Source organism: Artibeus jamaicensis, unplaced genomic scaffold, assembly GCF_021234435.1.
Source record: "Artibeus jamaicensis isolate MK-2021 breed Jamaican fruit bat unplaced genomic scaffold, CSHL_Jam_final contig_1803, whole genome shotgun sequence".
Lineage (NCBI taxonomy): Eukaryota > Metazoa > Chordata > Mammalia > Chiroptera > Phyllostomidae > Artibeus > Artibeus jamaicensis.
The window spans coordinates 5,521,278-5,547,090 of NW_026521356.1; the positions used below are offsets into that span (position 1 = coordinate 5,521,278).

General features: G+C 39.3%; 1 protein-coding gene and 1 pseudogene across 1 annotated transcript in view; one reads left to right on the forward strand and one right to left on the reverse strand.

The window, feature by feature from the left end:
* SLC26A8 (solute carrier family 26 member 8) overlaps nucleotides 1-25,813 on the forward strand; it is a 74,484-nt gene that overhangs the window by 18,884 nt on the left and 29,787 nt on the right. The window contains exons 3-7 of the mRNA XM_037146256.2: nucleotides 1,279-1,395; nucleotides 2,805-2,986; nucleotides 12,770-12,934; nucleotides 13,597-13,746; nucleotides 17,882-17,964. Coding sequence (XP_037002151.2) covers nucleotides 1,279-1,395; nucleotides 2,805-2,986; nucleotides 12,770-12,934; nucleotides 13,597-13,746; nucleotides 17,882-17,964 — 697 coding nt within the window. The remainder of the gene's footprint in view (nucleotides 1-1,278; nucleotides 1,396-2,804; nucleotides 2,987-12,769; nucleotides 12,935-13,596; nucleotides 13,747-17,881; nucleotides 17,965-25,813) is intronic.
* LOC119050027 (60S ribosomal protein L34-like) lies at nucleotides 3,053-3,644 on the reverse strand (annotated as a pseudogene).

The following is a 25,813-nucleotide window of genomic DNA, read 5'->3' on the forward strand; positions in this document are numbered from 1 at the left end:
TTCCGTCACACAGCCATGAACTCAACACAGGTGGCTGCTGACCTGCATGAAAGAGAGAGCAACCAAGATAGAAGCCACAGTCTTCTTGCAACCCAATCTCGAAACTAATATCGTATCATTTTTGTTGTTGTTTGTTTATTAGAAGCAACTTACAAGTTCCACCCCACACTTACAGGGTAGGGATCACACAGGGCACGGACACCAGTTAGCCACTGCGGGCCTTTGACCACAGCAACCGTGTGTGAGATAAGCAGGGAAATGTGAACATGGACTGGATATCTGATAATGTTAAAGGGCCGTTATTTTTTAGGTATGATGATGATATTATAGTTGAGTTAAAAGAGGGTCTTCGTTCAACCTTCCTGTCCGTCCCCTCTCCTTCCCTTCCCCTCCAAAAAAAGAGGGTCTTTTTTTAGAGATACATACTGAAATATTTACAGATGAAATGATTCCATGACTTCGGGCTTGCTTCGAAGTAAGGTGGAGTGGGAGAGAGTAGGGGCATCGGTGAAACAGGCCTGGCCATGCCTTGACCATTGAAGCAGGTGGTGGATACACAGGAGTTCGTTGTACTGTTTTTGTATATGATCAAATGTTTGCATTAAAAACAAAAAGCCTTGCTTGTCCAAGGCAGTAAATTGGCTCAGTGGGCCCTCTGGTGTGATCTGAGTTGAGGCCCTCAAGGGCGGGAGGTATGGGGCTTGAGACATCAAAAAGATGACAGCGTGCATGTTAATCTTTTTGCTTCAAAATTTCCTGATTCTCATGGTGCTTTTTAGAAAAGAATGTAAGTATTGAAGAAGGAGCTGGAGGAAGAGATGAGACTGATTAGGAGGAACAGACACAACACATATCGAGTTGGAGTCAAGTCAGTTAAGTGTGATTCTCACCTTGCTCTTCAGCTCTGTCGTCAGTCCTGGGGAATTAGCAGGGCCTTCTTGTACTAGGCTGGGGGTGGCAGAGGGGCTGCTTCTGAGTCGCTGGAAGTTAAGGTCTCATTGCTGTGATGTTCTCTTTCCATGAAGCATGAAAACCTCGCAGTGAAAGGTGTTTAAGCCTGTGATGTATAACTGAGGTGTAAAACCATTTGGTACAATACAAAAAAAGGAGATAATAAAAGGTACTAATTAAAGGCTGTATGCCAAGGAACACTAATACCATACTCAGTCAGCTATATATGTAGATCATGTTTATTTTAAATATTCTTTACAGTTTTTATTTAAGATGACTTTTAAAAGCCAAGCTACATTTTCTTACTTAAATTGTCTTGCTTTTCAGTCCTGACATTCAGTTTGCTGGCAAGGCAATTGATTCCACCTCTCAATGTCTCATACGCAGCTTTCTGTTCTTCAATACTTTATGTGATTTTTGGATCATGTCATCAAATGTCTATTGGTGAGTTCAGCCCTGGAACCACACAAGGTGGATAAGTCCCTACCTCAATTATTGACTTATTGCTAAGGAACCCAAGTGAAAGCTATATTTGAGGTAGAAAGGAGACAGGGTGGACATTCTATTCACAGGATTAGTGTTTAGGTTTTAGAAATGGAACACTTCTAGTGTGTGGTTATTAATGCCACCGCCAGATAAGCAGGCCAGAAAGCTGTTTCCCAAAGGAATGAAAGGACATCGGGGTCTGGCTGCCCTCAACCAGGAAGATCCAGAGACAATTTTGCCCATTCTTTGAGAGTGGATCCATCTCTCAGCTGGGCCCATGATAACCAAACTTTGTGGGCCTGACTTATAATTATCACGTCAGCTTATAAATTTACAGTGAGAAAATGCTGTCACAGCAATCAAAACACTCAAATCCATAGGATGAGCACTTTCTTTCTCAGATCCCAAAGTCCATCTACTAATTAATAATTGAAAATGACTGTTACAGGAACCAGACTAGTTAAAGGTCATATAATCAGCACATTTACTTCATGTTTACCAGTTGAACCTGCATGGGAATCAACTCACAAACTGCACAGCAGTCTCAGAAGGGCATGGCCAGCATTCACTCAGCGAAGTGCCTTTTCCTGGGCTTCCCCACTCAGCCAACACTGAGAGTTTTGCCTACCTTTTCTCCAGATGTGTGTGTTCAATCTGGAACCATCCCATTCTTCTAGGTGTGCAGTGCTACTGTGCCTTTTGAAACGGCAACATAACATATTTTTTACTAAAATCCATTATGTGTTGACTTTATATTTGAACATGAGAGAAAAATTTCATTCCTGTATTCCCAAGACACATCACAATTATTTCTAAATACTGATAACAAGGCCTAGTAGAGTTTTGTTTCTGCTAGGCAATTTAAAAGTCAGGTTTGCCTTTGCTCAAATACCCATATGTATGTTGATATGAAGACTAAATGAAATTATCTGTGAAACAGTTGAGCTAAGTCTCGTTTTGCACCCAGTAAATTTTTCACAAGTGTTAAGTATTCTTCTCCTTACAATATTATGGTTTAGCCTTGTTTTCTGATACTTTCACCACCACCTCTAAGAGCAGGAGCAGTGGCTGAACCTGGTACGCGTTTCCGGTCCACACTCTCTGTTCCCCACTCTACCTGCCCGCAGTGAAAGAGGTTATTGTCTGGACCACCAAAATCTAAGTGCTGGGAATTGGTCACAGTTCATGGAGCCAGAGGTTTTGTTTTGCCTTTTTTTTCTCTCTTTCTTCTCCATGGCCACATTAAAATAAGAAAAGTTCTTCAGATCAAGGACAAAACAACATAAGATCATGCCTTGAGTTTGTCAATATCTTCAGTTTACCTGGACTTAAAACCTTACCTTCTGCCTAAACATCTTCTTTCATAGGACCCTTCTTCCTTTTGAGCACGCTGGTGATCAATGTCCTGAAGCAGCACCCATTCAACAGTGGCCACCTGATGCTGGGGTCTTTCATCAAACAGGACTTTTCCAACCCCTCCTTCTTCACGGCGTATAACAGATCCTTGAGTGTGGTGGCATCCACAACATTTCTGACTGGGGTTATTCAGGTAGGACCTGCGTCTCCAAACCTCTGAAGGAGAAATAAGTAAAGGGGCTACCAGTAGACCCCTGCCTCTAATTGTTCCTGCTACCCACTGTGATACACATGGAACTTCAGTGACTCATTTCTGGAAAACTTGGGGGATGTGTGAATAGCCTATTCCAAAACCTTCTCCCTTGCCAGAAATCATCCACCATTGATTTTATTTTTGTTTTTATTACTCAAAACAGCTTCAGTTTTTAATTTAGTTTTCTGACTCTGTGCTTGTGCCTTCAATACTGTCACATGATTTTCTGCTCCTCACTAAGAAAGCAGGCTTGGTCCTGCCACAGATGCATTTAGCACACATGGGCCCACCACAGGCCCTGCTGGCATATTTTTCCTTTCACACCACCTCACTAGAACCTTAGGTCTCATAGCACGAACTCCACGAAGTCGGCCTGGGTGCACACCACATGCAGACTGTGGTGCTTCCCAGCATTCTTGGTGTAAAAGTAACCAATTCTGTTCCCAGGGGTTCAGGACAGCCTAGTTTTGTTAGAGGGGGTACTGTAGGACAGCCGCCACCAGTATGTCAAACCCTGGGCCTCTGTGAATGCCTGGAGACACTGTCTCCATCCACCATTAATTTTGGATGAGATACTGCACATACTGACCAATCCCTTCTCTAAGATTAAAGAGGGGCCCTAGTAGATTTCATGTTTTTAAAAATTCCTCTGCATCCTTTCAGTAAGAATCGCATTGACAGGCTCAAATACGATGTCCTGGGTTGGTAAACACTGGAGTCAGACCTGGAACCCTTTCCTGCAATGATAGGACCGCAGCTCAAGGACAATAATATCAATGACTTATTAAAATATTGAAGTTTATTTTTTGGCAATGTCTTTCATTTTTCTCTGAGAATATACCATTTAAAGCTTAATCCACCTATCTAAAATCACATATTACAGGTTTATTTCCCTTTCTTCTCAACTAGCCTACTCTCTAGCCAATTTTCACTGATCTATCCTGGGACCATCTTTCATTAGGTTAGAATTTATTGAAAGCCTACAGAAGCAAGTTATCATGGTGGGCTGACCCCAGCCCTGACATTTGCCAGATGCATGGAACATACTTAAATTATCTTACCTTTGTGGGCCTTAGTTGTCTCAAGCATAAGATGGGAAGAATAATATTTGTTTTCTGGGGTTCTTGTCAGGATTAAGTGAGAAGATGCATGTCATACTCAGCTGAGAACCTGTCACTTAGTAGGCCCCATAAATTACAATTACTGACAACAGAGAAATAAGTTTAGTACTTTAACAGAGAGCAAAATATTTTTAAAAGAGATAATTCCTGTATTGTAGAAAAAGACGAAATAGCAGGTGATAAGTCAGTAACCTATCAATAATCTAAAGGTCTTGAGCATGTTCTGCCCCCTCCTTTGAGCCTCAGTTTTTTCATTTAAAAAAGGAGACATTCCATATTCAGGAAAATGGAATAAATGTACTTTTCCCTATTCCTCTTGCTAAGTACAACTAAAAACCTTGGAACCTTATATGTAAAACAAATGTAAGAAAATTCTGAAAAGTGAAGAGAAGAAAGCAAATGGGCTTGGAACCTCAGGACACTGGAAGAAACACAGTGATGAGTTTCTTTTTTTGCCTCATATATCTTAATCTTCATGCCGAAGAGGCCAGAAACCCAAAGTACCAATAGGTGCAGACAAAAAAAAAAAGCCCCAAATGAAAATCTGCCACAGGACCAGGATAGGCTAGCGAGATTGAAAACATCAATGCACTGACTGGTCTACTCCAAACACCAACAAAAAAATAGAATTATGCTATCACCTCCATTCATGTCAGCAGAGGCCAAGTGGGAAGCCTAGGCTTCCACCCTCACTTACCTGTAATGAGGTGCTCACCGGATCCCAACTGGGATATTATCAGAGAAGGCTAAATAGAGAGTCAGAACTCTCATCCCCCGGACAGTAATGAGACACCCCTCCGACTCCATGCTGGGTGACGTAGGAAGGCAGAGTGAACAGTCAGGTCTTTCACCCCCGCACAGCAGTAATGAGGACAACCTCCCTCTGCTGTGATGTTCATGTGGGAAGAAGTAAAGACATTCCTGTCCATCCCAGCCAGAATAGTATGAGTGGAGGCTTAGTGTACAGCCAGAAATCTCACTCCTGCCCAGCAACACTGGAGAGTCCCTAGTGCCTCAGGTGTCAGTGGAGGCTGAGAGGAGAACCTGGACTTCTATCTGGCAATAACATGGTGGTACCTTCTCCTTCCCCTGCCAGCACTTTGTCAAAATAAGCTAGCTAAAACAGAAGGCTCAAATACGATCCAGAGTCTCATAACACAGTACCCAAAATGTATGATTGAATTGGAAAATCACTTGTCATATTAAGAACAAGAAAAATTTAAACTTGAATGAAAAAAAGACAATTAAAAATATTCTGACACTGAGATGACAGAGACATTAAAATTGTCTGGAAATATTTTAAAGCAGCCATCCTAAAAGTGGTTCAGCAAGCAACTATAAACATATTTTATAAAACTGAAAAAATAATCTATTCTCAGCAAATAAATAGAAAATATAAAGAAAAACCAAAATGGATATTTTAGAACTGAAAAATACAATAAACAAAACTAAAAATTTAAAGGCTGGGCTGAACAGCAGAATGGAGGAGACAGAGAAAAGAAGCAATGAACTTTAAGAAAGAACAATAGAAATTACCCAATCTGAACAAAATAGAGAAAAAATAGACGGAAATAAATTAATTGAGCCTCAGGAATAGTGGTATGATCTAGCATTTGTGACAAAAAGAGTCCAGAATGAGAGGAGAAAAAATATGAGGCTGGATTACTTAAAGAAATAATAGCTAGAAAAAATAAAACTATTTTTATTTTTTTTAAAGAAATAATAGCTGGAAACTCCCCAAATTTGGCAAAACATCTAATCCTATAGATTCAAGAAGTTGAGAAAATCCAAAAAGTAAATCCATAGAAATGTACAACAAGACAAATCATAGTCAAAGTTCTGAAAACTAAAAACAGTGGAAAAAATCTTGAAAGCAGTAAGAGAAACTCTTTACCTATAGGGGAAAAACAATTCAAATGATAGCAGATTTCTTATCAGAAACTATGGAGGCCAGAAGGAGGTGGAATAGCATCTTTTGTTCAGTGAAAGAAAAGAACTGCTAATCCAAAATCATATACTCGGATTTCCGCCAAGATGGAGGCATAGATGGGAACACTTTGCATCCCAAATCTAAAAACAACAAAGTTTTAACAATAATAAACGCAACCAAACCACACAGGAAATCAAATACGGAGTCTGAAAACAACAAACTGCTTAGCTAAACTGGTGAGAGGGGCAAAGCCAGCAGTGGAGCAGGTGGGGCAAAAAAGATCCCCGGACTTGGGCAGTGCACAGGACACGAAGGGTGTGGATCCCAGGTGCAGGGTAGCTATGGGTGGACCCAGGGAAGAGGCGCGGCTGGCTGTCTGCAGCCGTGCGTGCAGATAACCAGTGAAAAGACAAGCGTTGAGACAGATTGTGCAGGCCCCAGTGGCCAGCGCAGGACAGCAAGCTCGCACATTTGCGCTCGGATAAGCAGGCGGGGGCAAGCGGTGAGGCGGAGTGGGCGAGGGGAGAGGACCGCCAGTTCTCCCTCTCTGACCCCACCCCCACATACAGCGTCACAAACCAGCGACCTGGGTGGCCCCACCCTGGTGAACACCTAAGGCGCCTCTCCTCATACATAACAGGTACGGACAGATCAAAACATGGCTCAAGAACAACTCAGAGCCCCAGAGTCAATAAATCTAAGCGATGAAGAAATGGCAAAACTTTCAGATGCATAGTTCAAAACACTGGTGATCAGGATGCTCACAGAACTGGTTGATTTTAGTCACAAATTAGAGGAACAAATGAAGGCTAAACTAATTGAAATGAATGGAAATACACAGGAAACCAATAGTAATGGAAAGGAAACTGGGACTCGAATCAATGGAGCAAACCAGAAGGAAGGGAAAAAATGACCAAACATAAAAATATGAAGAAACAAGAATTCAAAAAAATGAGGAGAGGCTTAGGAACCTCCAGGACATCTTTAAACGCTCCAACATCCGAATTATAGGGGTACCAGAAGGAGAAGAGGAACAGTTATGAGTGGAAACCTTATTTGAACAAATAATAAAAGAGAACTTCCCCATTCTGGCAAAGAAAATAGACTTCCAGGAAATCCAGGAAGCTCAGAGAGTACCAAAGAAGTTGGACCCAAGAAGGAACACACCAAGGCATATCATAATTATATTAGCCAAGATTAAAATGAAGGAGAGAATCCTAGAAGCAGCAAGAGATAAGGGGACAGTCACCTACAAAGGAGTTCCTATCAGACTGTCAGCTGATTTCTCAAAAGAGACCTTACAGGCAAGAAGGGGCTGGAAAGAAGTATTCCAAGTCATGAAATCCAAAGACCTACAACCATTTTGCTCTATCCAGCAAAGCTTTCATTCAGAATGGAAGGGCAGATAAAGTGCTTCTCAGATAAGATCAAATTCAAGGAGTTCATCATCACCAAGCCCTTATTATATGAAATGTTAAAGGGACTTACCTAAGAAAAAGAAGATAAAAAAGATGAACAGTGAAAGGACAGCAAGCTCACAGTTATTAACAACCATACCTAAAACAAAAGCAAACCAAGAGGACAGCTAGATCAGGAGTGAACCATAAAAATGAAGATCACATGGAGGGTTAGCAACAGGGAAGTGGGAAAAGGAGAAGGGGAGAGAAGGTACAGGAAATAAGTAGCATAGACAGTAGATAGAAAATAGATAGGGGGGAGGGGAAGAATAGTAGGGGAAATATAGAATCCAAAGAACTTGAGACACATGTTCATGAACTAAAGGGGGGAATGGTGGGGGAGGGGTGTGCAGGGTGGAGGGGAACAGAGGGGAGGAATAGAACAAATGTAATGGCATAATCAATAAAATAAAAATAAAAGAATAAAAAAAGAAAAAATCATATGCTCACTGAAAATATCATTCAAGATGAAGGAAAACTAGGAGAATTTGTCATAAGCAGACCTACCCTAAGAAAATGGCTAGAGAAAGTTCCCTAAGAAATAAACTAACCCTTTCATCCCAGGCACATGCAGCAGCAGTTCCCAGCGGCAGAAAGGCAACCACATTGATTTCCTCCCTCTCTCCTTCCCTTCCCCTCTAAAGATAAATAAATGAAATCTTAAAAAAAAAAGAAATTAAATGATAAAAGAAGCATTCTTGAAACATCAGGAAGAGTGAAAGAGTGAAAATGTGAATAAATACAATAGATTTTTCTTATCCTCTTGGGTTTTCTAAATTATGTTTGATGGTTGAAGCAGAATTATAACACAATTCTTTTATAAACATAAAGAGAGGTAAGGTTTCTATAATTTGCTTGAACTGGTAAAATATTGATACCAATAGACCGTAGTAAGTTATATACATATAATGTAATACCTAAGGCAAGCACTAAAGAAGTTATACAAATAGATACTTCAAAAAATATAGACAAATAAAAATGGAATTCTAGAAATGTTCATGTAGCCCACCAAAGTCAGGAAAAAGAAAGAGAGAAATGAAAACAGAACAAACAGGAAAAATAACAGACATAAGCCCCAATATAGCAACATTTACACTAAAGATAGAGGTTGACATGTTTTAAAATATGCTGTCTATAAAAAACATCAAATATAATGATATAGACAGATTGTAAGTAAAAGAATAGAAAGATTTAATACAAATATGAATCAAAGGAAAGCAGAAGTGACTCTATTAATATCAGATAAAATAGATCTCCAAGCAAAGAAAATCACCAGAGGTAGAGGAGGACATTATACAACGACCAAAGGCTCACTCTCCCAAGAAGACACAGCAGGTCTACGTATATACGCACCCAGCAAGAGAGCTACAAACTATGCGAAGCAAAACTAATAGAACTGAAAAGAGAAACAGACAAATTCACAGTTACAGTTGGAAATTTCAATACTCCGCTCAATAATTGCTCAAACAACTAGACAGAAAAGCAGCAAGGAAATAATAAAACTCAACAACACTATTGACTAACGGGGTTTAAGAGATATTTACAGAACAGTTCATCTAATAAACAGCAGAACACACATTCTTTTTAATGACTCATGAAACATATACCAAGATAAATCATATCCTGAACCATACAACTAACCTCAATAAATTTTAATGAATTAATATTACAGTGTGTTCTCTGACCACAGTGGAATCAAACTAGAACTCAGTAACAGGAAGTTAACAGGAAAATCTCCAAATATTTTGATATTAAACAACATACTTCTAAATAACCCACAGGTTAAAAAGTAAGTCTCAAGGAAAAATTTTAGAAAATACATTAGGCTAAATGAAAAATAAAAATGCCAAAATTTGCAGAACACAGCTGAAGTAGTACTGAAAGGGAAAAAGGGAAATTGATAGCATTAAAATGCATACAGTTGAAGAAAAATGGGCTCGAATTAATAGTCTAAGCTCCCACCTCAAGAACCTAGAAGAACTAGAACAAATTAGATCTAAAATAAGCAGAAGTAAGGAAATAATGAAGAACAGAAATAAATTAGATTGAAAATACGAAGGCTTACATACTCATGTTCCTATGTAACATTCCTGAAATGGCAAAGTTATGGGAACAGAAAACAGATTGTTGCCAGGGACAAAGGATGAGGGTGCAGGTAGGAGAATGAGGTTGGGAGTAGGGATGGGAGGTGAGAGGCAGGCAGGGTGTGGCTATAGGGGATCAACAGGAGGGATCCTTGTGGTGATGGAATCATTGAGCATCCTAATTGCGGCATCGCACTCTAGTTTTTCACGATGTTACTATTAGGGAAAATCAGGTAAAGAGTGCACCAGGTTTCTTGGTTTTGTTTCTGACAAATGCCTATCAACTCACAATTGTCAAAAATAAAAAGTATAAATTTAAAGATCTCTAAACTATATGACAATGTCTAACATTTATTGCTATGTGCTAGTCATTGTTGAAAGCACTTTACATATATTATGTCTTTTGATTCTCATAACTCTCCCTTTTTGAGGGCAGATATTACTATGGTCCTTATTTTAAGGAAACAAATGTACAATGAGGTTAAGTGAATTAGTAATTTAACTAGCTAGTAAGATCCCAAACTGGAATTTAGGCTCAGAGGTGATCTACCTCCAGAATCTGTGCTCTAGATAAAGTACAAACTAATATTAATAGAAATGAAGAGTTTAGTGTCATAAACATATAAAATAAAGGAATAATCTTTAGTTGTATTGGAGTTGTGTGGGAAGTAACCATTTGTTTAGCCTTTCATTCATTGAACATTTAGTGCTTGCTTTCTATAAGAATGGCAGATGGGTTTCATGTCACAAGACAAGTCTGAGTGATTGACAATGGCTTCCTAGAAAACTATGTTAATACAGATTCTGATACCACATAACAGCTGGGCAAGAAAGAGTTCTATGGTTATAGATAAGAGAGGGGACCCCCAAAACCAGAATTATTTTCTGGAGGACAGGCTCCTTGTAGTACAGGCTTCCCCCACTAAACAAGTGTTCTAGGAACCCATGTGTATCAGTATACCAGCTGGTGTTGTTGTGAGAGGCTGTGTTAGGCTTCAGTGAATTGTTTCTAAAGACTCAAGGCATTTGCCCACTTCATGGTGGGTGATTTATGAGCACACTTGCACACATCACACTGAGTGTTCAGCAGTTTTTGACTAAAAATGACATGACCCCCTGCCCCACCCTCCCTATTCACCTGATCTCACCCCAAGCAACTTTTTTTTTATTTCCCTGTATGAAAAAGTATTCAAAGGGAAATGTCTTGCTGATGTGGAAGAGGTGAAACCAAAAAATGGCAACACTAAAAGACATCAAAATCAACAAGTTCAAAGAACTGTTCTGAGCACTGGAAAAAATGTCTCAGTAGGTGTATTGCATCAAATGGACAGTATTTTAAAGGTGACTGAAGTTTAAACATGCAAGAATAAGTACACAATTTTTATAAATAAATTCTGTTTTGAGGGTGTCCCTCTCTTGTACTTCCCACTTACAAGGTGGCAGGAAAGTATGGCATGAAGAATGAGTGACAGGTATTTGTATTTGGTACTATTTTCAGATTTGAGCTAAGTGTTTTACACATTGTGTAATGTAATCCACTTGAAACATAATGTGTTATTATTCACAATTTATAGATTAGTGAACTGAGGCTCAAAGAATTTAGTTAACGTGTCCAAACTCATACAACCAGGGAGTGGCAGAGTTAGGGTTGAAGCCAAGTTCTCCATCCCCAAGAACCCTGCTCTTTTCATCACGCTTCCTAAAGAAGAGGTGTTCTATTAAGCTCTTGAAAGAGGTGATGGACATGGATTGCCAAAGATGCCAATAAAAGAGGGGTTCATGCCCTCACTGGTGTGGCTCACTTTGTTGGGTGTCATCCTGCAAAGTGAAAGGTCCTTGGATCATTTCCAGTCAGGGCACATGCCTGCATTGCGAGGTTTGACCCCAGTGTGAGTGATTAGGAGAAGCAACTGACTGATGTTTCTATTCCTCTCTTTCTCTTTCTCTTTCTCTTTCCCTTACCCTACTCCTAAAAAAATAAATAAATAAAATCTTTTTTAAAAGAGGGGTTCATGCATAAGCACAGAAGTAGACTTCAGCCAATCACAAAAGACAGAAAGTGGATTGGCCCGATTAGAGTAGAGGGGCGTATTGAGTCGTAGTGACCAAAGGTTAAGGCTGAGACACGGCACCCAGTTGATGGGAAGCTTTGAAACAAAAAGCTTTTAAAGCTAAAAGATTTATTCCTCCAAGTTTGTTTTCTGAGAGCGTCTAGTCCAGTGGAAGATAAAGTGGTGACAATAGCAAGCTTCAAGATTTTGGGGTGTTTTTCCCGTCTTCTTCATGAGCCGTGCCAGTTTCTGAACCTACTCTCTTAAGGGGGTTGGGGTCCACCTTTCATGCATCAATTTTCCAATTGTGTTTTTATCATTAAAGATGGGCATTTATATTGTAAAAATCTCAAATAACAAGGTATAAATTATAAAGTATTACAACTAACTTTTCATCCCATTCCTCACAGATGACTTCTATTAATAGTTTGATATTTGTACTTAAGATCCTGTGTATATTTAGAAATATACACAATTTATTTTATTATATATAACATTTAAAATATTTATGTTTTATATGCATATGTGCATGTAAAATACTATTCTATACACATATATAACATACATATAACCCTGAAGACATATATTCCATTTAATTACTCTTAGTAAAGGTAAGAGTGAAAGCCCAGAAGTTTGAGTCGGAGCTCAAATTGTTTAAATTGTCTTTTCCATTTTGAAAAGCTTCATTCCTCACAGGAATGTTAATGTCTCCTGGAAAGGGTTCTCAGAGCTTCTAATGAAAAGGCTCTTCAGGAAGGCAAAGCATATTCTGATTACTCTGTTACCGTTAACCTTAAGTCAACAAGGTCCGTGGATTCTAGAGCCAAAAATTAAGCTTAGGTGCTTGTGAGGGAAGAAAGAAGTGTGGTCTGGTGCCCATAGGCTGCCTCCAAATGAAGGCCGAGGGTCTGCGGTGTCTCATTAATCACTGCTGACTAGGGAAGGAGAAATGGAAGAGTCACGAAAGGGGCCTGGGCTGCCTTTCCTGTTGGAAAGCCACTAAAGAGAATTTAACTGGTGACATTGCTGGCTTGATGACATTCTGCCTCTGTTTTTCTTTTTCATCTGAACCCCCTTCAGCTGTCAATGGGCATGTTAGGTTTCGGCTTTGTGACCACATACCTTCCAGAGGCTGCAATCAGTGCTTACCTGGCTGCCACGGCGATACACATCATACAGTCCCAGCTGACCTGCATCTTCGGGATTATGATTCAATTCCACAGTGGTCCTATCTCCTTCTTCTATGTGAGTAGTTTCTACTCTCAACCAAATTACAAATGTCCCTCCTCTTGCCCCCAAAAGAAGTGGATCTGAGTGGGGAGTCTCCTGCATAGGCAGCTGGGTCAGCGGGGTCTGGAAATAATTTTCTCTTTCCTCGATTTACAATCTTGATTCGTTGGAGACACCAGTTGAGGCCTGATCTCAGTTGCATTAAAGCATGTTGCCCAGCTTTTTAAACTAAAGTGATTTACACTAAATTGTGATCTTTAGTATACTATATCTATTATAATTCTTCCCATTACATGCCTCATAACAGACATGTATCCTAAGATACCTAAAGAACATAAATTAATATGTAATCCCTGAATGCAGGAATGGCATAGGAGCCAAGCTCAAGTACATATATGGTCTGGGAAAATTAATACAGATTAGGCTAACAAACGGAACTCCTGGGTCCTTTGTGTTACATTGAAATATATAAAGTGTATTCTTTCCTTTTTGGACATTACGATCTTTTAATATCAGTTTTCAACTGAAAAAATACATATTTGCTCACTCGGTCAAGACTCTTGAGCCCAGCAACACCGCCTAGGGATTTCTTATTGAACTAATCTAAAAAGTGTCATTTTCTAGATTTAAGCAATTATATATTCTTTCTAAGACTTTGTAATTTTGTTTTCTTTCAGAACTTAGTTAACTACTGTATGTCTCTCCCAAAAGCTAATTCCACCAGCATCCTACTCTTTCTAACTGCTGTTGTCACTCTGAGAATCAACAAGTGCATCAGAATTTCCTTCAATCAGTACCCCATTGAGTTTCCCATGGAAGCTTTTCTGGTAGGTGTTTTCACGCCCCAAATTCATGATTCAGATCATTTAAAGTACCTGGATTTTAAAAAATTAAATAAAAAGCAACCCAGGAAGGGAAAGACTATAAAAATAATAATTAAAAAACATGTTGAATTGTGACAAAGCAGAATACATTTAGTTTTAAATGCTAGCTTATATTTATAAAACATACTTATTTTCAAAGGACTTTCATCTATTGCCTCTTTTTAATATTATTTAAATACGAAGATTTCTCCTCCTTTTGAAAGCAATACAGGCTCATTCTAACAATTTTGCAAAACATAAAGAAGGAAAAAGAAAGAAATCCCTATAACTGCACCACCCAAAGTCAACTGCAGTTGATACTTCTAGAGTTTCAGTTATTTACCTTTTCATCTTCCAAACAAATGTATGGCAGGCCTATGCTGAGTGTTGGTGGACTTCCATCCTCTTCTCTGTAGAAGTTTTGTTTCTGTTTTGGCCTAGCTGCGGCCATGCGGTGCCTCGGCCTCCTCGTATTCCCTCCACACCACTGTACAGACACCAAAGGAGATGAGGTGTGAAAGGCATCACCTAACCCACGTCACTAATAAGTGGCAGAGCCAGGGCTCACTACTGTCTAATAATAACATTTCTTGTTTCTTACTAAAAATTCCACTGATGGCATTTGTCTTTTGCAGTTATAATTAAAATTTTCAAATGATACAGACATTTTCATAAATTAAGTTTAAGATTTTTTAAGTCAGTATTTCTCATATTAGGATAGGTGAATCTTTGGGTGTCTTCAAGAATTATTTTCCCTTTAAGAAGTGTTCTCTTGCAGAGATACTTAAAGTTTGGGAAACATCCTCGTGCTCCCCCACATTTCCCAGCCCCCCTTGCAGTTAGGCAAGACCATGTGACTTTGGAGCCAAAGCATGGGAGACGAGGTGTGAGTCCCCATGTACTTCCTTCCCCCGCTGTGATAATCATAGGGGCTGTTTGCTGGGATGACAGCATCTGCAGGTAGAATTAGCTTGAATCCCTGAGGCGCCCTTTGCAAAGAAGCTGCCCTGGAGAGACACAGACCCACAATGGACTTTGTGCAGGCAAATAACAACTTTTATATGTTAAGATCACATAGTTTCTATGTTGCCACAGCATACCTATTCTACACTAACTAATCCAGGTCTCTTCAGTTCATGCCTGAAAGAGCATGGGAACTGCTTCGGAAATTGAGACTAAGCTTTGTCTCATCACTGTTTGCCTCTCTAGAGGTGCATATTCTTTCTTCCTTGAAGTAGTTGAAAAGCTATTCATTCATAAAGAACAAAGGCTAAAGGTCCTCTTTTACAAAAAGTTTCTAAAGCACTGTGCACAAATAGTGGTGCCCTGGCACCCAGGAGGCGATGTGCAATGGAGTTTGGGGAGTGGAGTCAGAAGCAACCTCTCCTTTCCCTGGAACCCCACCCAGGTCTGGTTCCTCAGGAACCCAAGGCTTTGGAACCACCAGCAGATGGCATCACAGACGTCAGCTGTCTCATTTCGTTCAGCTTTATCAAGGTATAACTGACATATAATATTGTAAGACATTTAAATTGTGCATCCTGTTGATGTATATGTACATTGTGAGAGGATTCCCCCAACTGGTTAATTAACGCATCCATCACTTCACATATTCATCTTTTTGGGGGGTGGGGGAGAGAACATTTTAAGCTGTATTCTTTTATCGAATTTCAAATACACAGTAGAGTTATCAGCTACAGTCCTCATGTTACACATTAGTTCCTCACACCATATTCATCTCATAGTTGAAAGTCTGCACCTTTTTATCAGCTTTTTCCTATTTCCCCCACCACAACCACTTCTCTACTCTCTGTTTCTCCGTGTGTGACTGGCTTTGTTTTCAGGTTCCACATATAAGTGACACCAGGCAGTATTTGTTTCTCTCTGTCTGGCTCATTTCACTTATGATGCCCTCAGGACCTACCCACATTGTCACAAACCAGTGCTCTCTCAAGACACGTCAGCAACAGGAATGGTAGTGCTATTTTCCTTCAAGCAAACTCGAAAGCAATGAAATAGGAAAGGAGGGAAGTAAGAGCACAGAGGGTGCTGTGGGCTTACTGTGGCTGACAGATAGGTTGTGCTAAGACATCCATTTAGGGAATCTGTAAATAATTAGGATGCGCCATGAAGTGAAGTGAGGGAGGAATCTGAGGCCCAGTGATACAAGTCCTTGAAGACCCAGAATCATTGCAACTTAGATATTAAACTTTTTTGTGACTTAATTTATGCTCAGAGGTTACCGAAGTCTACAATACGCTACTTATACACTTATCAAGTGATTGGGAACACTTTCTGCCCCGTAGCATTAGAGATGCAGTTTAGAACTGGAAAAAAGACATCATATTTCCCCTGCTGGTGAGGAAAATGGGAGAAGGAAGATGATAGTGGCTCCGGCCTGGAGCATAAAGAGCTTCTCACCGCGCCCATCAAGACACTACTGTCTTGATGTGCGGCCCCAGCCTTCACACCCCCTCCAATCCGGCCTGTCCTTCAGGTGGTAGTCTCAGGTCTGAGGAACATTTTCAAGGCTGTATCTGAGATCCAGGTAACATCTACTGACAAATAATTCGAGTCCACTAGCTATAAGAAATTATATATATATATATAATTGCATATATATACCATATGTTTATCGTTTATTTGCATATCTGTAGTTAAACTGTGCAGCAAATATCAAGAAAAAAGTGTCAGTAGTAGTTGCCTTTGGGTGATTTAGTTTTGGTTGTTAATTTTTCATATTTTTTCCATTTTCCTTTATGAGCAAGTATTATCTTTACACTGGAAATAAAAGGGTTCCTTGGCTATCTGCCACACTTCTTGCCCCTTAACTACACAAAGAACAAAACTTGTCTTCTCTGACTCAAGCCATGATCCAGGTTCTTCCCTCCATTCTGAGCTTCCGCTGCCAAGGGGTCTTCATCTGGTCACAGCACCACAGCTAGAGCAGCTGCTGCCCTGCTAAGTGTCTGGTTGAACTTTCAGAGCAGATGCTGGAAAAGATTTATATGTTAGGAAAATGGGGTAAAGCAACAATATAGTTATTATTTTAAAACCTAGGCATTGAGGGCCCTGGCCAGGTAGCTCTGATGGTTAGAGCATTGTCCCAACACACTAAGGTAGTGGGTTCTATCCCTGGTCAGGGCAGATGCAGGAGTCAACCAATGAATACATAAATAAGTAGAACAACAAATCTCTCTCTCTCTCTCAAATCAATAATTAAAAAAATTAAATCCTAGGTATTGAGTTCTATTGTCCATGGTATAATTTGCCTTGATGTGAGGTCTTTACGAGGTATAACAGCAGCTAGATTATCTATTTTCCTTCTAGTTGAAATGAAAGGGAGACTTGCCACTTTAGAAATTAATGAATGGGGAGGAAAAAAGGCAAGTAATTGCTTTGCTAAAGACCTTTCATCTTATGTTATAAAATACTGTTCCATATTATTAAAGGTTAGTCAGTAACACAGTTCTCAACATACCTCAACAATCCCCAAAAGACTTATTTATATGAGCACAGCGCACCTACACCTTACTGAAAACTGAGGACTTGATACAGCTCTTACCTGAAAACATGGTTATATTTGCTCCATCAGGGTGTCCAAGCTGCAGCCCCTGGGCCCCATGCAGCCCAGGATGGCTGTGAATTCCGCCCAACACAAAATCGTAAATTTACTTAAAGTATTATGAAATATTTTTGTGATTACATGTCACAATGTATTTAATGTGTGGCCCAAGACAACTCTTCTTCTTCCAGTGTGGCCCAGAGATGCCAAAAGGTTGGACACCCCTGCCAGATGTTCATAGTTGGTATGGAAAGAGAACCCCAGGGCATTCATGTGTCCCCACTGTATGGCTGAAGCTGCCTTTCATTCAGGCTACAGTGCTCAAAAGAGCTTTGGGAACTGAAAGAGTCAGGGAGGACTTCTGCCTTCCTTGTTGCATGGAACTGGCCCTGCCTCTCTCTCCAGCCTTCATGCCTAGGGACTGACACACATTTCGTTCCCTGTCCTGCCAGAGCTAAGGGCGCCTCCACTCCTGGATGCAATACATAAAGTAATACTTACATGATTGTATGCCTTTTTTTTTAACCCCTACAGGTCCTTGGCTTCAGTGCATTTGCAAACCAGATAAATATGGCCACAGAAACCAGCAAGATGCTCATTGATATGATTCCTTATAGGTTGGTAATTTCATTTTTCAAAACAACTTTTCTCTTTCTCTTACCTTATTTTAGCCTCTGACCACATAGCTTGGTTGATATTCTCCACTAGGGGTCTCTAAGCCACAGCCCCACTGGGGTCATGAGTTTACATTCATTTTAGAACATAAAGGTTCATGAAAGGGTCTAGGACAAGCCCGTTTCCTCTCTGGTCAGCCTCTGACTCTCTTCCCATAGTTGAACTGGTCCCCTTTCCCAGGTAAATCATTGGAGGCATGGAGTATTGGAGAGACTCATGTTTTCTCCCTAAGATGCTACGGGCCTTCTCAACCTCCATGCCTATCTGATTAACTCTCAAGGATGGGACAAGGGATGCCTCTGTTTTCCTAGCCTCTCTCCTGGGTCTGGGTGCTCATGAGATGAGCATTCCTTCTGTCTTCAGCCACTTAGACTGAATCGGTGTTCTTGAGTAACACTGTGCTATTACTCTGAGTAGAAAGATATCCTCAACTAGTCTGGCATATAGAGTTCTTAGGGACTCACCTTCATTTACATTATAATTCCTACCAGTGACTATGGGGCCTCACTCTCGCTTCTGTTGGGGAGTTATAATTTCTTTAACCTTGATGAGATGGTCACTTTAGCTAAGAAAGGCAATATACTGCAGTTTGTTGACCAACAGGCAGGCTTTTGAAGAGCATTGTTCATTTCCTCGTGCAGTTCAGTAGGGAGTTCGGTAAAGAGTTAGAGATGTGCACTGGTCCCCAGGGTCACAAAAGAGGCTACTTTGACAAACCAGACTGAATAGCCTACAGTTCTCGGTGACACCTGGTGATGGCTAAATCCATCTGAAATTCTGTTCAGTTGGGGGGGAAAGTGGGCAGACCCCAGGGAATGTGACAGTAAATAAGGTTTGGTCTCTTCCCTCAGAAAAAAATAACATGAACAATGGGATTGATATATCATAGAATTACTTTATGTCATTTACTCCTCACAGTAATTACGAGGTGGTATTATCTTCTTTTTATGGCTGAGGAAACAAAGACTTACCAACTTTAAGTTACTCACCCAAGATCACGCAGCTGGTCAGGGGTGGGGCTACCTTAAGAGCCCACTTCTATTTAATTCCAAAATCTGACTATAACCACTCTGTCACTCTATTATAGTCAATATACTTCTGTTATTAATGACAGAAACTGCACAGTCAGCTTTTGTTTATATGTTATCATAAAATTCAAGGCTATAGGAGACAAGTGAGCATTCAAAAAATCTAATTTTAGGTATTGCTTCGAACCTCCTTTATTATTATTTACTTATCCAAGTTTGCTAGGGACTAGAAAAAAGAAAGCAATTTCAGTTAGTTCCTTCAGTATCCATGTCCCCTTTGAACCTAAACTGTTAACAAAAAAAATTGAATGTTACAGAGAACAGCAGAAAGGAAAAACAGTACTTGGTGTTGTTATCATACTAAATATTTAAGGTTTACTAACTTACATTAGGCAATAAATTCCGTTTACTATATACCTCTTTAGGACAGCCACATTGTTACCTAACTTCTTAACAGAACAAAAAGGGGCCCTGGCTGGTGTGGCTCAGTTGGTTGGAGCATTGTCCCTTCACTGAAAGGTTGCAGGTTCAATTCCCATCAGGGCACATACCTAGGTTGTGGGTTCAGACTCAGTCTGAGCAGGTATAGGAGGCAACCAATTGATGGTTTTCTCTTGCTTTGACGTTTCTCTTCCTTCTTCTCTCTCTAAAAGTAATGGAAAAATGTCCTCAAGTGAGAGTAAAAAAATCTGTTTAAGGACAAGAGGGGGAAATTTAATAAAAAGTTAAATATCTGTTTGAACATTTAGTTATATTCCTATATAGCTTTTTTATTTATTTTTTATTGATTATGCCATTACAGTTGTTCTATCCCCCCTTCATTCCCCTCCACCCTACCCCCCATCCCCACTATTACCCCCCCTTTAGTTTATGACCATGTGTCTCAAGTCCTTTAGATTCTATATTTCCCATACTATTCTTGCCCCCCCCATCTATTTTCTATCTACTGTCTATGCTACTTATTTTCTGTACCTTCTCTCCCCTTCTCCTCCTCCCACTCCCCTGTTGCTAACCCTCCTTGAGATCTTCATTTCTATGTTTCCACTCCTGATCTAGCTGTCCTCTTAGTTTGCTTTTGTTTTAGGTGTGGTTGTTAATAACTGTGAGTTTGCTGTCCTTTCACTGTTCATCTTTTTTTAACTTCTTTTTCTTAGATAAGTCCCTTTAACATTTCATATAATAAGGGCTTGGTGATGATGAACTCCTTGAATTTGATCTTATCTGAGAAGCACTTTATCTGTCCTTCCATTCTAAATGAAGACTTTGCTGGGTAGAGCAATCTTGGTTGTAGGTCTTTGGATTTCATGACTTGGAATACCTCTTTCCAGCCCCTTCTTGCCTGTAAGGTCTCTTTTGAGAAATCAGCTGACAGTCTGATAGGAACTCCTTTGTAGGTGACTGTCCCCTTAGCTCTTGCTGCTTCTAGGATTCTCTCCTTCATTTTAATCTTGGCTAATGTAATGATAATGTGTCTTGGTGTGTTTCTTCTTGGGGCCATCTTCTTTGGGACTCTCTAAGCTTCCTGGATTTCCTGGAAGTCTATTTCCTCTGCCAGTTTGGGGAAATTCTCCTTTATTATTTGTTCAAATAAGTTTTCCACTGGTGGCTGTGCCTTTCCCCCTTCTGGTACCCCTATAATTCGGATGTTGGAGCATTTAAAGATGTCCTGGAGGTTCCTAAGACTCTCCCCATTTTTTTGAATTCTTGCTTCTTCACTCTTTTCTGTTTGGCCATTATTTGCTTTCTTCTGGTCCTCTCCATTGATTTGAGTCCCAGTTTTCTTTTCATTGCTATTGGTTTCCTGTGCAATTCCATTCATTTCAATTAGTTTCACCTTCATATGTTTGTCTAATTTGTGGCTATAATCAACCAGTTCTGTGAGGATCCTGATCACCAGTATGAGTAGTGGAGCCTTGGACTCTCAGGTCGCTGGGTTGTGACGCTGTATGTGGGGGTGTGGTCAGAGCGGGGAAATGGCGACCCCCTCTGTTGTTTCTTGCTGCTGGGTGAGGAGCAGAGCCTTAGGTGGTTCACCAGGGCGGGGCCACTCAGGTTGCTGGGTTATGACGCTGCATGTGGAGGCGGGGTCAGAGCGGGGAAATGGTGACGCCCTGTGCTGCCGCTAGCCTTGCGGCCGTGCTCAGTCCCGTAGTCTCACCGCCCACTCCCTCGCTTGTCTATCTGCGCACGAAAGCGCGACCACAGTCAACCCGTAGCCCTGCTCCCTTGCTGTTTCCCCGCGGTCGCTCGCTCGGTCATTCACTAGGTCCAACCCTGCACCTGGGTTCCACGCGCCCGAGTCCGTCTAACCGAGTTTTTCTGTGTAACCCCTCTCCGACAGCTGCTGGTTTCGCCCCTCTTACCGGTCAGGCTGAAGAATTTGTTGTTATCAGACTTCCAAAAAGTTCAATTTTCTGTGTTCTGGCTGTGTTTTCTGTTGCTAATATTTAGTTGTCTCTAAATTTGGTTGTGAGAGAAAGCACGACTTCTCCACCTATGCCTCCATCTTGGCGGAAGTCTCTTCCTATATAGCTCCTTAACCTAGGAAATACCAAGGTGCTTTTAAGTTATAAATATGTTATAAATAGGAAATTATAATAGATATAGTTGAATAATGAAGGAAAAGGTACTAAAAAACAGGAGTTTAGGTTTTTTTCACAAAATAATGGTCAGAAATGGGAAAACAGGAAGAGGTAGCACTTTCAGGTACTGAAAGTGCTGCTACTTTAAGAAAACTGAAATTTAAGCTGCATAACATAATAAAAAATTGTACTAGATAAGGGATTAAAATACATAACAAAATTTCTTTTAAAATAATTTTCCCAGCTATACTTAGTATATTGTTTATTCTACTGAATTTGGATTTTATACAAAACTTCAGAAATAAATCAATTATTGAGTCAAATATCTATGTATTGATGAAATGAGACTAGTCAGAAGAATAAATATTTCAAATAGCAAACCTTATCTACAACACTAAGAACTTATTTTTTACATAGAACTTTTTTTAAATCTACAAATATGGAAACCATAGCATATTTGTGCTTCCAAATTCATTTTAAAGATTTATTTATTTATTTATTTTAAGAGGGGGAAGGGAGAGAGAAAAAAATCTATGTGTGAGAAAAACATCAATCAGTTGCCTCTCACACACCCCCAACTGGAGACCTGGCCCTCAAACTACTAGGCATGTGCCCTGACTGGGAGGTGACCTTTCAGTTCACAGGCCAGTGCTCAAACCACGGAGCCACACCAACGGAACCGAAGTTCTTTTTAAAGGATTATTCTACTCCAGGTCTATGGAAAAACTGCCCTCCAAATCAGGGAGGTTTCTCTTCCTTTGTTTAGTCTGTTAATATTATGATTGATTTTTTAATGTTAACCAACATTGCATCCTGGGATAAACCTCATTTGGTCATGATATAGTCTAATTTTAAACATGGATTTGCTAAAATGTTTAAAATGTTTGCATTTATGTTAATGAGGGATATTGACTTAAGTTTTTTTTTTTTCTTGCAATATCTGTGTCTGGTTTCAGTATCAAAGTGATATTGACATCATACAAGTATTTGGAATGTATTCCCGGTCTTGAATTTCTAGAGAAGTTTCTATAAAATTGGCATCACTTTCTTAAATATTTGGTAGAGTGCATTAGTGAAGGTATTTAGACCTAGCATTTTCAGAGTGTGAAGGTTCTTAACTACAAATTCAATTTCTAAATAGGCTATTTACTAAATAAAACTTTTATCAAATTATATAATCTCTGCTTATGATTCAGGTTATCTATTTCTTTTTGAGACTGCTTTATTAGTTTTAGTGATTCAAAGAATATTTTTATTTAATCTAAGTTGTTGCATGTGTTTATAACAATATAAAATGTTATTTATAATATTCTCATTTTAAAACAGCTTTATTGATAGACAGTTCACACATCACGAAATTCACCACTTTAAAGTATACAATTTAGTGGATTTCAGTACATTCTCAAAGTTGTGCCACCATCACCACTAATTTTAAAATATTTTGTTGCACCAAAAAGCCTGTACCCATCAGCACTCTGACTCACCACCCTCGGCTACCACTAACCGATTTCCATCTCTATGGTTTTGTCTATTCTGGATATTATGCATCAGTGGAATCATACAATATGTGGTCTTTTGACTCTGTTTTCTTTCACTTAGCATAATTTTTTCAAGATCTATCCATATTGTACCATCATGGGTCATTCCTATTCATGGCTGAATAATATTTCATTTACATAGATATGCCTTATTTGTAAACCTGTTTGACAGCTGATTGACACTTCAGTTATTTTCAACTACTGGTTATTATGAATAGCACTACCATGATCATTCATGTGCAAGTTTTTCTTTTAGTTCCTGGTTTCATTTCTGTTGAGTATATAACAAGGAGTGGATTTGCTGCATCACATACACCATTTTACATTCCCACCAGGGTTCCAGTTTTTCCACATCCTTACCAACACTTGTTCTTTTCCATCTTTGTTGTTACTATACTTATTACCACCCTTCTAGCAAATATGAAGTGGTATATCACTCTCGCTTTCATTTGCATTTCCCTAGTGACTAATGATGTTGAACATCTTTTCATGGGCTTATGGGTGGCTTGTATATCTTTTTTATCTTTTTTTGAGAAATGTCTATTCAACTCCTTTGGCTATTTTTAATTGTGTTATTTGTCTTTTTGTTGTTGAATTATAGCAATTCTTTATATATGAACACTACACTCTTATCATAGATATGATTTGCCAGTATTTTTGCCCATTCTGTGGGTTGTTTTTTCCATTTCTTGATAGACTTTTGCAAGCACAAGGTTTTTAATTTTGATGAAGTCCACCTTATTTTTTCTCTTGTCACTTGTGTTCTTGGCATTATATTTAAGAACCCATTGGCTAATCCAAGGTCATGAAAATTTACTCTCATGTTTTCTTCTAAGAGTTTTATAGTTTTATGTTTTACATTTAAATCTTTGATCAATTTTGAGTTTATTGTTGTATATACAGGTGGCCAAAAGTAGGCTTACAGTTGTAATACAAATAAATAACACAATAATTAATAAATAATAATACAAGAATAAACTGTTTTACAAACCCACAACTATAAACATACTTTTGCCCACCGTACCCTGTACGTATTCTTTTACATTTAAATATCCAGTTGTCCCCACACCATTTGGTGAAGAGACTTTCCTGACTGAATGGTCATGGCACTCTTGTTGAAAATCAGTTCACCATTAATGTTTCGGTTTATTTTTGAACCTCAATTCTATTGTCAACTTATGTACCTATCCCTATGCCACTCAATGATGGTAGCTTTGAAGTAAGTTTTACAATGGAAAAGTGTGAGTCCTCCAACTTCATTTTTCCCCTTCAAAATTGTTTTAGGCTATTCAGGGTCCTTCACAATTTCATATAAATTTTAGAATCAGCTTTTCTATTTCTGAAAAAGTAGTCAATGGGATTTTGATAGGGATTGCATTGAATTCATATGTTGCTTTGATGCTCTCACTTACCAAATACATAAAATGTGCTTAAATCCATGAACACATAAAATTCTAAAGTAATAAACTCATTTTTACACCCTTGAAAAATGCTATGGAACCAAGTCATTTGAAAATTGTTAAATAAAGGAAACAAACCAAGTATCTATCATGGCTTCCTGTAAGAATGGCCCTTTGGAGTATCCAAATAATTGATAACAAGACATTTTACTTTATAAAAGAATTATATTCAATAAAGGGAGAAGAAATTATAGAATTAGAATATCACCATTAAGGGATACTAACATATCATCTGCTAACATCACAAAAAGAGATAATTAATAACCAAATATCATAAGAATTATAAATGGGAACCAATCCCATTTATAATTGCATCAAAAAGAATACCTAAGAATAAATATAACCAAGGAGGTGAAAGACCTGTGCACTAACAACTATAGCATACTGATGAAAAAATTGAAGACACAAATAAATGAAAAGATATTCCATGTTTATAGATTGGAAAAATATTCATATACCCAAACAATCTACACATTCAATGCAACACCCCATCAAAATTCCAATGTCATATTTCACAGAAATAGAAGAAACAAGCCTAAAACTTGTATGGAATCTCAAAAGACCTCAAATAGCCAAAAAAAATCTTCAGAAATAAGAACAGTGCTGAAGGCATCACACATTCTGATTTCCAACTATATTACAAAGCTACAGTAATCAAAACAGTATGGTATCAGAATAAACCCAGGACTTCCCATCAAGATGGAGGTGTAGGTAGACATGCTTTGCCTCCTCACACAACCATACAAAAAATTACAACCAGATCTCAAAACAAATAACACCCAGAACCATCAGAAAATTGAGCTGTATGAAAGTGCAACAACCACGGATTTAAAGAAGCCACGTTCATCTAAACAGGTAGGAGGGGTGGAGTCATGGAGAAGAGCAGAGAGGTGGTATGGTGTGGAGAGGTAGCAGAGATGACGGCGGAACAGATGGTCCCACATTTACAGTGGTAGATAAAATGTGGGAGGTATATCTTTGGAGCAAGCAATCCCAGCCCTAGGCCAGAATGTACAGCCCAGGGTTCCAGCACCAGGAACATAATTCCTCATTACCTCTGGCTGTAAAACCAGTGGGGGTTGGGCTGGCAGAAGAAACTGCTGGATTTCCACAGTTTAAAGTGCCTGCGTGGACTTAGAACATATGCAAACCCACCCGCTCTGGGTTTCAGGACCAGGGAAGC